The sequence below is a fragment of the Hemitrygon akajei genome, chromosome 12, assembly GCF_048418815.1.
Source record: "Hemitrygon akajei chromosome 12, sHemAka1.3, whole genome shotgun sequence".
NCBI classification, from domain to species: domain Eukaryota; kingdom Metazoa; phylum Chordata; class Chondrichthyes; order Myliobatiformes; family Dasyatidae; genus Hemitrygon; species Hemitrygon akajei.
This window is the reverse complement of record NC_133135.1, coordinates 22,402,826-22,417,909: the sequence shown is the minus strand read 5'-3', so window position 1 is coordinate 22,417,909 and position 15,084 is coordinate 22,402,826. Positions and strand designations below refer to the sequence as shown.

The window sequence follows — 15,084 nt, the reverse complement described above, 5'->3', positions numbered from 1 at the left end:
ATTGGTTTCAGTTTGTTGTTTGAATTTAATTTATGTTTCATTTGTATTCTTGTGTTTTCATTTCCTGTTTTCAGGGGCTCTCCGAGCAGAGGAAGTTGATAACATGCTACTTAAACATGATAGTGGGATAGAGTCAGCTTTAATATATGCAAAAAATTGGTCAAAATATACTAAAGATATTCTGGCCTGGTTGGAAAAGCGGCTCAATCTAGGTGAGTGCTTCAGGCAGTTGTTTTAATAGCCAAAGTAGCTTTAATGAGTTGGCTGAAAGGTGCTGCAGTATCCATGTTCTAATGCTGTTTGCAATTTTCTTTGTATAAGTAAATAAGATTTTGTCTAACTTGTGCCAGCTTACTTATGTTGCCATTTTAAGAAATTTTGTTTTGTATCTTATTAGTGACTAGTTGTATTAACTTCTTCATTGAATGTAAAATATTACTTGAACTTCTGCAGAATGATTCATATGTTTAATTAATCTTGCCCAAGGGTGACCTGAAGGCTAGTGGGGGAAAGGAGCACCTTGCGCCTCCTTTGGTAGAATTGTATCTCCACCCCACCAACCAAATTGTAGACTAGGCCTATATTTATTGCCCATCCCAAACTGTGAAGTTTGTTGCTATTTTAACTGGTGACTAGAGGGGGATGAGTGGCATTACTAATCATGGAAAATGTCACAGCATTGCTCAGTCAGAATAAACTGGAGAGCTCGACTAGTAAGGCTTTATGGATAGAAACTGAGGAATAAGGAAGGTATGACCATGTTAATGTGATTTTATTAGAGACCATTCAACAGTCTGCAGGATTTAGAGGAACAAATTTGTAGAGAGATTGCAGGAAACAAGGTTGTGATAGGTGATTTTAACTTTAAATATATTGACTGGACCTTTGTATTGTAAAAGGGCTGGATGGGAATGAGTTTGTCGAATGCGTTCAGGAAAGTTATTAATCAGCATTTAGAAATCTTAACAAAAGAATGCGATACTGGGTGTCCTGTTGGGGAATGAGATAGGGCAGGCGATAGAATTTTGTGTAGGGGAACACTTTGCCTGACCATAATGCCATTAGTTTCAAGGAATTATGAAAAAGGATAGGTCTGATCCTTGAGTTGAGGGTCTAAATTGGAGAAGAGCCAATTTTGATGGTATCAGAAAGTACTGGCAAGTGTGGATTGGGGCAGGGTATTTTCTGGTAAAGGTGTACTTGGTAAGTATGAGGCCTTCAAAAGTGAAATTTTGAGAGTACAGAGTTTGTATGTTCTTCTCAGAATAAAAGGTGGATATCAGGTTTATGGAACCTTGCTTTTCAAGAGATTGAGGCCCTGGTCAAGAAAAAGGAGGTGGTGTATGGCAAGTATAGGCAGGCAGGAACAAATGAGGTACTTGAGCAGAAGAAATGCCAGAGAAAGCTTAAAGGAAATCAGACGTAAAAGAAGACATGAGGTTGCTCTAGCAGAAAAGGTGAAGGAGAATCCCTAAGGGGCTTTAGAACAAAAGGATAGCAACGGACAAAACTGGTCCTCTTGAAGATTAGAGTGGGAAGAAATGGGGGAGATTTTAAATGGATTTTTTTTTTTGCATCTGTATTTTCTTGAAAGACAGGCAGTGTCTATGGATGTGAGGCAGTGCTGTAGTGAAGTCATCAAGGATTCAATATACATTTATATCAAAGTATGTATGCAGTATCAACTCACAGACCTCCGTTGATATCCCTGCCCCCCCCCCCTTACCCCATCCCTAACTATAATTTTAGTCTGGTTCTCTTACTCTCTCTTTTCCCCCCCCTCACTATAATCTCCCCCCAGCCCTACTCTTTTATTTCCCATAATTCTCCACCTTCCCCCAGTCCATTTCCCTCCAGCCTATCACTTCCCAGCTCTCTACTTCATCCCTCCCCCCCACTTCTTATCCCCCCTCGACCATCCCATGTTACTTCACTCCTGATGAAGGGTTTCGGCCCGAAACGTCATCCCTACCTCCTCCCATAGATGCTGTCTGGCCTGCTGAGTTCTGTCGGCATTTTGTGTTTTTATTTATTTTCAGCATCTGCAGATTCACTCATGTTACTTTACTCTGAGGGTGGTGAGAGTGTGGAGTGAGCTGCCAGTGCAAGTGGGGAATGTAGAGTCCATTTCAACATTTAAGATCAATTTGGATAGGTACATGGATGAGAGGAGTATGGTGGGCTATAGCCCGGGTGTAAGTTGATGAGAGCAGGCAGTTTAATTGTTTGGCATGGACTGGAGGGCTTGTTTGTGCTGTAGTGTTCTAGGAATCTAGATTTAAACTTACGGTTTTTCAGTAGTTCAGCAACTATACACAAATTCATCTTATTAAGAGGTATCCTAGAAGGTTGACATTCATCTCTTTTGGGACCTTGTGATACACTGATGTCCTTCTTTCCCTTGACCAATTTTCTGATTGTTTGATCAATCCCTTTAATCTCATGGGTTTAAAGATGCACAAGATAGAATTTCAGATTTCTTTGAGAGTCCATGCATCTTTCTTTACCAAGGAACTCAACTCTTAAGTAATAATAATTTGATTTTTTAAAACATCTGTTCCCTTTCACGCTTTTCCAAGAACCTATTATGTTTTTCGAGTGCTGGTTAATTTTGTCCTTGATTGCTCTCAGAGTTTCACCCACTGTAAATGTTAGGTTGACAGGCCTACATTTATCAGGTTGACTGTAGCTGATTTTGTTAAACATTATCCTCTGGTATTGCTTCCACATTTGAGTATTGGACTTGGTAATTCTGGTAAAATTTTCAATAATTTCACTCATTTCCCTCTGCAACTTAGTTCGCATCCACATCAAATTAATTTCCTTTTAATGCTGCCAGCCTTCTCATCAACTTCTCTACTACCACTTGTATGGTGAAAACAGGAGCAAATAAATAGTTTTATTGCCACAGATTGCCTCTGCTTTGATGAAATCTCCATTTTAATTCTTAACTCAGCAACCCCTACACCTGCTACCCTTATTTCATTATCCTTTTTCCCATCTTTTATAATTTCTAACTATTTTTTAAACTTCTGCAGATATGGAATATGCAAGAAATTTTTCAAAGTTGGCAGAGTCAGCTAAGACATTTATTGGTCAACAGGTAAATATGTTTGTTATTAAAGGAATGCATTATTGCAAGTAACTACAAAGTAGACTGTTTTAGGAAATCAACATCTTTTTTGCTTTTCCTGATACATGCTGACAAGAATGGGGTGGGGCATATATTCAGGACAAGTTAAGTTATAGTACATATACAAAAAAAATCGGATTTGTTGAGCAAATGAGTCGACACATGAGAAATTTTAAATGTAGGCAGTCGGGGTGCTTGCCTCAAGATATAAATCGATTTACACATTAAACTTACCACATTTATATTCTTTGAATGGGAAAGCAGCTCTTAAGGAAGAAAGATAATCCAATATGTAGAAGATCTGTGTTCTTATTTTAGTTTTTTTTTTCCTGAACAGGTACACATGCCATTTCATTCAGTGTATATGTCTGCTTTTGAATATGATATGGAGTACTCTCAGGCTGTTCTTCAAACTGGAACAGGTCTCCAGTTAAATAAATTTATTCAGGTGAGTTATTTGCCATCCTACCAAAGGGTCTCAGCTGAAACTTTTTTTTCCATAGATGCTGCCTGGCCTGTTGTGTGTGTTGCTTGAGTTATTTGCAAGATATATTTCTCTTTTTTTAAACACAAATCATTGTATAGATCACATCACTTTAACAAATTCAAAAGTTAGCCTACAAAATACACTTGTTTTTCATGGCAACAGTTGCCTCACTAAATCACAAGTTCTAGTCTATAGATGGCAATAATTGAATTTGTGACTGAGTTCATTTGCCACAAAGTGAATAGTTTTTTGGTTGTTCCTTGGCTTATCAAAACATTGCCCATATTTTGTGCTACTAGGGATGTGTGATTCTCATTTGCTTCAGATATTCCTTCCTCTGATTTTTAATTACCCATACGCTATTCCTGAGGTAGATAGGAGAGAACTCTGAGATGCATGTTTCTGGAACTGATCACTATTTAAGTTCTCCTTGTTCAGCATTTCTATGTAACTTAAATTATGCACAATATATAGACGAATTAGATTTGCAAGGTTATCTTCTTGTGCAGATTTATACATGGATTGATTGCGATAACTTATTTGAAATTGCAATTTGACTTGTTTAGTTTCATTTGAATCCATGATAAAAGTTAATTTTAGTAGCAAGCGAGGTAATGGTATAAAATGACATTTTGATTTAAATATTTTACAGCCACTTCTGCTGCGAAGAAATGAGCTAGATAAGCAGCGTAAAGAAATTAAAGAACAGTGGCAAAGGGAACAAAGAAAAATGGTACCATTCTGTATACTTTTTAAAATTTTTGGACTTGCTCATTATATGTGCTTTTAATATAAAATGTAATCTTTCATATATTTCACAGCATGATGCAGAAACAACCTACAGGAAGGCAAATCTTTTGTACATTCAGCGCCAGGAAGAATATGAAAAGGCAAAATCTTCTACAATTCGAGCTGAGGAAGAACATGTAACTTCAAGTAGTGGACTGACTGGAAACCACAGCAAGCATCTTGAGAGAAAACGGAAACTGGAAGAAGATGCTTTACAAAAAGTATTTTATTTACGTAATTTAAGTGTGTGTATATATGTGCGTGTACACACACACACACACACACACACACACACACACACACACACACACACACACACACACACACACACACACACACACACACACACACACACACACACACACACACACACACACACACACACACACCCACCCCCCCCCCCCCCCCCCCCCCCCCCCCCCCCCCCCCCCCCCCCCCCCCAAAGTATTGAAGTGACAAGCTCTTTGTTATCTGTGTTGACTGCTACAACTTTTAACTCATCTTAAAGTCACAAACTAATTTGAACACTTCAAAACTTGACTTCTCTGGTACATAGTGCAACATGTACATATCATATCATATACATATGATGCATATCATATTATTACTGAGTTAAGTATTGTATGTAATGAGTTTTTGCTACAACAAGGGTATGGGACATTGGAAAAAATGTTGAATTTCCCCATGGGGATGAATAAAGTATCTATCTATCTATGGTAGCATAGCAGTTAGCGCAGGCATTGAACTTGAGAGTTCAATCCTGGCACGCTCTGTAAGGAGTCTGTACGTCTTCGCTGTGGAATTTGTGGGTTTCCTCTAGGTGTTCTGGTTTCCTCCCACAGTCCAAAAATGTACTGCTTAGTAGGTTAATTGGTCATTGTAAATTGTCCCATGATAGATTATGGTTAATCAGGTTTGTTGGGCAGTGTGGCTTGAAGGGCTTATTCTGCGCTGTATTTCTAAATAAAATAAAACTATTATAATCACTTTTTAATAAAAAATGAATTGATTTTTCCCTCTTCTTGTAGTTGCCATTTTGATAATTGGTTTCTGTGACTTAAATTGCAGTCATTGCTTGGATGTAATTGCATACATAAAATATTTTCTTGGAAGTGAAAATTGCTATTTGGTTGATAATAATGGGTTGTGTCAATATTTTCTGAATTCAGTCTGTTTATTATTATTGCCTTGCTGTCTTCCAAATTTCCTCATTTGAAAGCAATGTAGTACCACAACTTAAGTTGCCTGTGGGGTGATTTGTGTCTTGTTTGTTTGAGATTTGGGATAATTACTGAAATTAAAATGAGTTACTTAAAAACTTAAAAATTCTTTTTGGTAGGCAGAAGAAGCTGAAGAGAATTTCAAATCCTCTATATCAGATGCCAATGAAAAAAGAAGCAATATGGAAAGCATTAAGAGTGATATACTGACACAATTACGTGAACTTGTCTACCAGTGTGATCTCACCTTAAAATCAGTAAGATTGTTTTCTGCAAATCATGCTTCGGTTGCTAAATCATATATGAAGTTGTTTCAGCTTAAAGGACTTGAATTGGGCATAGTGGCATGGAGAGTTCGGTTACCCTAGAGCAGGGGTGCTCAACCTGGGGTCCATGAACCCCTTGCTTAATGGTATTGGTCCATAGCATAAAAAGGTTGGGAACCCCTGCCCTAGAGTATTGGTTATAAGACCATAAGATATAGGAACAGAATTAGTCCATTCGACCCATTGAGTCTGCTTTGCCATTCAGTCATGGCTATGATGTTTAACATTCTTTTCCCCACAGAATTAATAAGCATTGAACATAAATATCATTTTTAATGTAATATATGAAGTTAACTTGCCAAGCAATTTTTCCCCCCAACATGCATTCCATTGATTTTAACGTAAATTTTTTCAGGTGACAGTCAACTTGTTTCAGATGCAGCATGCTCAAGTGGTCTCCCTTCCTGTTAATTACCAATCTCTTTGTGAGAATACCAAGTTATATGAGCCAGGACAACAGTATTCAGAGTTTGTCAAAAGTTTACCAAAAGAGGAAGTTTCAATGGAATCGTGCCTTATGCCATTTCCGGTTTTGTCCAGTGGAGGGTATGTATTTGAGTGGTGTTGGCCTTGAATTATTTTGCTTTGTGTCCCTACCTAAAAGGACGCAGGTAAGGTACAATAAGGTAGTGTGAATACTTTGTACATGAATATTCTATTTATTGAATTTTGCTGTAACAAGTGACATTCACAGTCATTGCAGAAGAATAGACTGATGATTGATGCATTTTGCCTGCACTTTGTCACAGGTTTTCTTTCTTTATCAAAATTATTTTCTTAGTGGGGGGCATACACAAGGTCTTTACAATGCATAATGTAGACTAATACTTGTGGATTATCTCCCCACCACTAAATTCCCATTAACGAGGAGATATAGCTATTTTCCAAGAACTTGTCCATCCCATCTAACATAATAAAGCTCCATTATCTCACTATTCGGGAACCTCAGTATTTCAGCTTCCAGCTCACTTGGTAACATTTGTATTTCTTTCTGGAGCCCTGGCTTGCCATGCTCCCTTGAAATTTGCTAGGTTCAATGAAGTGATATGGGTAATTTTTCTTTAAATTGAATTTTTTAAGTAATTTAAGTAAAGTAATTAATATCATAATTGTCCAGAAAATCTGCTAGCCCAGCAGCACCAAGGTGCCAATCATGCTGAAATAATTGAATTTGTATTGTTAATTTAATATAAATTCTAGTAAAACAATTTCCTCTTTCCCCCCCCCCCCTACAGGCTTCCAATTACTAAAAAAACGACAAACAGTCCACATTCATCACAAGGAAATTTGTCACAGACCTCTGGTACCTCAGGTGATATTCCACTTCAGTCACCTGATGTGGAAAGTTCTTTTCATGTTAAGTCCAATAACCTGGAAGAGAAGCAATTGAATAGCATTGATCTTCAAGGTATTTACAAGGAATTTTCTTTCTCACAGGCTGTGTTCAACATCTTAAAAGATTGTTATTTAATTACAGTGCATTAGATCTTGCAGATTTTTAAAAAACCTGAAATTTAAGAGGAGTTTGATATCCAAAAGTTCTGAGGCTGTAAATCATATGTTGCTATTGTGGGTCATTATCAATAATTTAAATCATTTCATCCGTGCTCTCCAAAAGATGAAATGATTTGAAAATTTACCACAGAAAGAACAGTTTCTAAGAAAAGTTTTATCATCATTTTGTATCTTCCACCAGTGCAGACCTACCCTTGTTTTTTATTTATGTTTCTGCATTTTATGTATGAAACCATATTTGCGCTTTAATTAGCAAATTAACTGGCAAAGTGGTGCTGCTCTAGCAGCCCAGGTTTGAGCCTGATCTTTGGTACTCTACCATACTCAGTGATTCAGAACAGCTGCTTGCCCTCTGCCATCAAAATTTTGAACAGTCCTTAAATCCATCAACACTGTCTCATTAATCTTTTTGTAATTTGTACATTTTTTCCTTTGCACTGTATGGCTAGGCACAACTTTATATTTCATGTTATATATGAATAATAATATATCTCATTCTGATTTTCCCTGTGATTGTTTAGGCTTTGAAAAGCAAGGGAGTTGATCGGCATATGCAAGACTGTGGTTTACAGGAAAATAAGTGGGGGGGGGGGAATGATATTGAGCACAGACTTCTTGAGCCAAATGGCCACTTCTTATGAGGCGAGAGTGGATATTAGACCACTGGAAAATGATGCTGGAGAGGTAGTAACGGGGGACAACAAAATAGTGGAAGAACTGAATAAGTATTTTGTGTCTGTCGTCACTGTGGAATCCAAGTGTCAGGGGGTCATGAAGTTACCATAACTGAGAGAAGGAAACTGGAAGGTCTGAAAGTAGATGAGTCATCTGGACCAGATGATATAGATTCTAAAAGACATGGCTGAAGAGATCATGGAGGCATTAGTGATCTTTCAGAAATCACTAGATTCTGGAATGGTTCTGGAACACTGGAAAATTGCAAATATCACTCCACTGTTCAAGAAGGGAGAGAGGCAGAAGAAAGAAAACTATAGGCTAGTTAGTGTGACCTCTGTGGTTGGGAAGATGTTGGGAGTCGATTAAGGATGAGGTCTCAGGGTACTTGGAGGAGGCACATGATGAAATCAACCATTGTCAGCATGGTTTTTTCAAGAGAAAATCTTGCCTGACAAATCTGTTGGATTTCTTTGAAGAAATAGCAAGCAGGATAGACAATGGAGAATCAGATGATGTTGTGTACTTGGATATTCAGAAGGCCTTTGACAAGATGCCACACAATGAGCCCATGGTATTACAGGAAAGATTCTAGCATGGATAAAGCAGTGGCTGATTTGCAGGAGGCAAAGAGTGGGAATAAAGGGAGTCTTTTCTGGTTAGCTGCTGGTGAACTAAACATGTTCCACGGGTCAGTTTGGGACAGATTATTTTTACATTATATATCAATGATTTGGATGATGGAATTGATGGCTTTGTTGCAAAGTTTGCAGATGATACAAAGATGGGGGGGTCGTATTTTTGAGGAAGTGGAGGGGCTACAGAAGGACTTAGAATGGGCAAAGAAATGGCAGATGGAATACAATGTTGGGAAGTGTATGGTCATGCACTTTAGCAGAAGAAATTAAAGGGTTGATTATTTTCTAAGTGGAGAGAATTTTTTTTTAAATGAAGCACAAAAGGACTTGGAAGTGCTTGTGCAGGATTCTGTAAAGCAGCCTTTTTCAACCTTTTTGCCCTGGAGGAATCCTTGAAATAATTTTCAGGTCTCTGAGAACTCCTGTGTAAAAATTATATCTACAGCTCATGTACATTAGTATGATCTGTAAGTTGTAGATATAATAATCTAAAAATAATTTTCAATGCTCTTTTGAGAAGAGAATGGATTTTTACCCAACCTTTTTGAAAAAAAATGTAGTAAAGCTTACTTTTCTTGAAATTAATCTTTTTCAGTTTCATAAATTTTAAAAACTCCTAAGACAAACATAATAAATTTCTGTTAAATAACTGGCTTAAGCCAAAATGGGATTTAATTTTTCTTAAGGTAGGCTTGGTAGATTTGATTTAAATAAAGGTTGTACATTGATTTTAAATAAAAGTTGTACTGTTTGGTTTGAGATTCCAACAGCCATTTAAAATAATCAGCACTTTTATGTATCATAGGTCTGTGATTTTTAGTTGTCTTAATCGATTTTGCTGGAGCCATTGCTACATTTATAAGTTGTTTGCAACAGACTAAGCACAATGGAATAGGGCTAAATAAAATATAAAGAAGAAATGGCATAATAAATCCTAAATGAGAAAACCGCAAGAAATACCAACACTTCACAATACAATTCACTTCTAACCTACACAATCCACTTTTTGCAATGTTTACAACAACAGTAAAGCGGGAAGTCAGCATTTGAGTCACAGAGCATAAAAATCTCTTCTTTAAAATGAATATTTCCTTCCAATTTTCTACTACATCAGTAGAGTTTGCCCACTCCTTTAGATCATTTGGCGGCGTGTGGGGGAGTTGGAGGTAGTTCGGGAAGGAGAGACTTGAGTAACAGCCCAAGTTGGGCAAGTCCATTCAATGCACAGAAAATGCACTTCACACTCTACATCAGCCTACTGTCCTCCCTTCCATACAATACAGCACTCACAAATTATAAATGTAAATGGCCTCCCCTATCCCACGTCAGAAACTGAGAATAAACACAGTCCTACTGCACACTGCTCTACTGGGCTGAGAGACTTCTAAGAGATTGTGAACAGGGCTGCTCAGTCACTGCCCACTGCTGCAAGCACTAGCATCACAAGTTTAAAAGACTGTTTAATTTTTTCAGTCACTATCTCTGATGGAACCTTTGTGTTCCACAGACCCTGTTGACAAGCACTGTCCCAAAGGATAATTTGCAGGTTGAGTCTGTGGTGAGGAAACCAAATGCAATGTCAGCATTCATTTCAAGAGGGCTAGAATATAAAAGCAAGGATAGAATGTTTAAACTTTATTAAAGCACTGGTGAGGCCTCAATTTGAGTACTGTGAGCAGTTTTGGGCCCCATATCTTAGGATGTGCTGAACTTGGAGAGGGTTCAAAGGAGGTTTACAAAAATGAATCCTGGAATGAATGGTTTGACATATGAAGAGTGTTGGCTCTGGGCCTGTTTTCACTAGAATTCAGAAGAATGAGGTGTGACCTTATTGAACCCTATCAAATGGTGAAAGGCCTTGATAGAGTGAACATGGAGAGGATGTTTCCTATGATGAGGAGAATCTAGGGCCAGAGGACACAGCCTCAGAATAGAGAAGCATCCTTTTAGAACAGAGATGAGGAATTTCTTTAGCCAGAGAGTAGTGAATTTGAAATTCTTTATTGGCCAGGACAAGAAGAGATACGGGGAGAAGGCAGGAGATTGGGTGCTGAGTGGAAAATTAGACCAGCCATGATTAAATTGTGGAGCTGACCCAATGGGCCAAATAGCCTTATTCTGCTCTTATATTTGATGGTATTATGGTCTGTGTTGAAATTAATAAAGTTGTTTATGTAGAGAGTCGATATGGATTTTGCAGGCTAAATGGGCAACCTTGAGCTATCATTTTAATTCAGTACTTCATCATTCTATGATTTTGTCCTGTTGAATGGGCAGGTTGTCAACAATAGATAAATGTTTCTGTAAATCTTTTTTCAGTTTTGTTAGTATGGATTTTTTGTCTTCTATCCGTGCTGCATGGTTTTGCAAGATGATCTATTGGGCTAATAGTTTAAGGTAGAGTTGACATTTTTATAGTCTAAACTGTATTTCTGGTTTCCCTTTTGCAGCAGTCCAAAGTCATGGGGCATTTAGAGCTTGGCCCTTAGGACAGCAGGGCAGTGGTATGTGCAGTGATTCAGAAAGTGGAGGAGGAAGCAGCGAGTCACAGTCTGTGGATTCCCCTTCTACTAGCCCAGGTATGGAAATTAAACCTTTAGTAACTATTCCTGAATTCCGAGTGATCATGAGATGTTCATAATAATTTAATTCTTTAAGTTCTAAAAAATTAGTTCTTTACGACTAAAAGATGTCCCACATCGCTATTTTGTTTTATATGGTAGGAACATGAGCATTAGGTGTTACAAGATCATTTGCTGCACCCTACCACAAGTCTCTGAAGAATGAGAATCAGAACCAGGTTTAATATGACTGGTATATGTCATAAAATTTGTTTTACAACTATATAGTAATAAAAACTATACATTACAATAAGTATAGTACTGTGCAAAAGTATTGTACACGTGTAAAGGACACGTTTTTTTAAAAATCTTTAAAGCAAAGATGCTTTCAAAAATGAAAAGTTTCTAACTATCAAAATTACTATAAGGAGCAATAAATGGTGAAAAAAATCAAATCAATATTTGGTGTGACTATCCTTTATCTTTAAAACTGCATCAGTTCTCTTAGGTACACTATTGTGGACTTTTATAAGAAAATCGGCTGGTAGGTTGTACCCATTCAATTTGGAGAACTTGCCACAGTTCACAGACTCTGGCTATCTCGCTTGCCTGTCTCTCCGGATAATCCCAGACTGCCTTGATGGTGTTGGGATCAGGGCTCTATGGAGGCCATTCTATTTGTTGCAGAACTCCTTGTTCTTTACACTGCAGATAGTTTTTGGCCTTGTGTTTGGGGTCATTATCCTGCCGCAGAATGAAATTGGGACCAATCAGACGCCTCCTTGATGGGATTGCGTGATGGATGAGGATCTGCTTGTACTTCTCAGCATTGAGGGTTCCATTAACTGACTGGATTGCCAACTCCATTTGCAGAAATATAACCCAAACCTGCAGGGAGCCACCGCCATGCCTCACTGTTGGCTGCTGACACTCATCCATTTAGTGCTCTTCTACAAAGAAACTGTAGCTGGTTTGAGCCAAAAATTTCAAATTTTGTCTCACCAGTCCTGAGCACTTGCTGCCATTGTTCAGCATTTGTGTTTTTGTGGATGGGTGCATCTCTTGGCTTTGCTTCTACTTTGGAAGAATGACTTCTTGGCAGCAGCAGTTCCATGAAGACCAATTCTGACAAGACTTCTCCGGATTGTAGAGGGGTATACTTGGGTTCCAGTAGTTTCTGTGAGTTCAGAATTGATGGCAGTGCTAGACGACTTCCATTTTAGAAGGGATGCCAGTTTGATGTATCTCTCATCTGCTGCACTCAATTTTCATGGCCAACCACTACTTTTCTGGTCCTTAATCTTGCCTGTTTCTTCAGAAGAACTTGAGCAGCACATTTTGAAATTCTCATCTCCCTTGAAATTTCTGCTTGAGAAAGACCTTGCTGATGCAGATAGCTGCCTTGTGTCTTGTTGCTATGCTCACTCTTGCCATGGTATAAGAATTAATGATATAAAGTTTGAATTGTGGCATCTGCCACATCCTCATCTTACAGTTTGGTTGCCCTTCACAGTTTGATTTGTTCCACACTCATTTCAGTTTCAGTTAATCAGTTTAGTTCATTCAAATCATTATGTCATTGATCATTAGCACCCTGTTTGTTATCTTTATTTAATCATGCACTGAGCTACACATTACCTACAAAATAATTAAGTTTTTATTTGAAAAATGGTCTATTACTTGTATATTACTTTACGAAATGCAATTTCTCTAACTTATATAATTGTTTGGAAAATGAATGTTAAGAAATCTAAAATATGCTCTTTTCTACTGATACACTCACTAAAACAAAATTTCGATTAAAAAAAAAAATAATAATAATCTTGGATGCCTAAATTATTTACACAGTACTGTGCGTATGTATATAAATAAAATAAAGTAAGTAGTACAAAAAGAGAGGGGGAAATATTAAGCAAGTGTTCACAGGTTCATTGTCCATTCAGAAATCTGATGGTGGAGGGAAATGAGCTGTTCCTGAAACATTGTGTCTCTTCAGGCTTCTGTTCCTCCTTGATGGTGTCGATGAGAAGGGTGCATATCCAAGGGGATGGGGGTCCTTAATGGATGCTACATTTTTCAGGCATTGCCTTTTGAAGGTGTTCAGAATGCTGGGAATCTAGTGCCCATGAGCAAGCTGGCAGAGTTTACAACTTTCTGCAGCTTTTTCCAATCCACGCAGTGGCCCCATAAACGGCGATGCAGCCAGTTAGAATGCTCTCCGCAGTACAATTGTAGAAATTTGCAAATGTGTTTGGTGATGTACCAATTCTCCCCAAACTCATGAAATATTGCTGCAGTCATACTTTCTTTGTAATTGAATCAATATTTTGAGCCCAGGGTAGACCTTAGAGGTGTTAACATCCAGGAACTTGAAATTGCTCACCCCTTCCACTTCTGATCCCTCAGTGAGGACTGATGTGTGTTCCCTTGACTTGCCCTTTGGTGGTTTTATGTCAGTAGTTGTTGGTAGAAAAGGTGAAACACTATTAATATTGTAACTGCAAACATGGATCATTTTTGTGCATATTGGTGTCTAAGGAATTTGAAGGAATGATTCCTCAATATTCAGTTACAGTGCACTGTGTAAATGAGGCTAAGTAGAAAGTAGAAGAAACATGGATTTAAGCCCCATTTATGCATGATTATTTGACCCATCCTAGGCAAAAGGGATACTGGCCTTGGTACCAGTGTCTTTTAGGTTGAGAAGATTTATGAAACTGACTTTGTCTTTGTATTAAGCCCATGATTACTGTCCTGGAGTTTTGTGAGAATGAGTAGTATGTATTGGAGCTTAGAATATAAGGAGTTCTTATTGAAACAAGATACTGTGATAAATTTTGGGAGATCAAATGCAATTAGTGAAATCAAATCACAAATGAGAAAATCTGCAGATGGTGAAAATCCAAGCAGCACACACAAAATGCTGGAGGATCTCGGGCCAAGCGGCATCTATGAGAAAGAATAAAGTTGATGTTTCGGGCCAAGTCCCTTCATTTTGTATGTGTGTGTTGCTTAGATTTTCAGCAGATTTGCTCCAGTTCACAGTTGTTGCTTTAGTCAATTACATTCTTATTATCTTTCCATTTGTCCCTTACAAGATCATTAAAATTCACAAGCCTCTTTCTCTTTGCTTGTTATTTAACTCATTTAAGAGAAAGATTCCTGATCCCTTTTTTTAACCTATCTTTAAATATTTTGGCTGCATGATCTAAAACAAAATTATCTAAGGTGTGGCAGGAAGAGTTTAGAATTTCTGTGATACTGTGGTATGGAAGCCAACATTCTCTAAGTGAGGAGATGAAAGTGAGTGGAACCCAAATTTATATTCAGTTAGCAATCTTGAAATCCAATCATAAGTCATTGTGTTAACATAAGTAGGTTTTGTTGCCATAATTGATGTTATGCATTTACTTTGTTTGATGCAGGTGATTTTAAAAGAAGGCTGCCCCGAACACCTTCAACAGGCACCATGTCTTCAGCAGATGACTTGGATGAAAGAGAGCCACCATCTTTGTCAGACAATGGTGTGTATTTAGTTCCCCTGTGCATTATATTCGGGTGTGATTGAGGTTATCATTGCAAGTGATATTGTCTAGTTTACTATTACAAATCATATCACTGCAAAGTAAATTAATTTACTTTTAGTTATCTTGTTTCCAGTGGGCACCAGAGGAGATTGTGTGATAAGATTGTGCTCTTAACATATAATTTGTTTTAAAGAAGCCACTCTAGAAGTTTTC

At 37.8% G+C, this 15,084-nt stretch overlaps 1 protein-coding gene across 3 annotated transcripts in view; it reads left to right on the top strand.

Moving 5' to 3' along the window:
• The window catches only part of LOC140736792 (rho GTPase-activating protein 29-like), a 73,327-nt gene that overhangs the window by 47,168 nt on the left and 11,075 nt on the right, over positions 1-15,084 (top strand). For all 3 annotated transcript variants that reach the window (XM_073062720.1, XM_073062718.1, XM_073062719.1), the window contains exons 7-16: positions 75-212; positions 3,039-3,103; positions 3,471-3,581; positions 4,273-4,353; positions 4,442-4,630; positions 5,749-5,886; positions 6,311-6,501; positions 7,191-7,363; positions 11,234-11,362; positions 14,770-14,868. In XM_073062720.1, the coding sequence (XP_072918821.1) occupies positions 75-212; positions 3,039-3,103; positions 3,471-3,581; positions 4,273-4,353; positions 4,442-4,630; positions 5,749-5,886; positions 6,311-6,501; positions 7,191-7,363; positions 11,234-11,362; positions 14,770-14,868 (1,314 nt within the window). The remainder of the gene's footprint in view (positions 1-74; positions 213-3,038; positions 3,104-3,470; positions 3,582-4,272; positions 4,354-4,441; positions 4,631-5,748; positions 5,887-6,310; positions 6,502-7,190; positions 7,364-11,233; positions 11,363-14,769; positions 14,869-15,084) is intronic.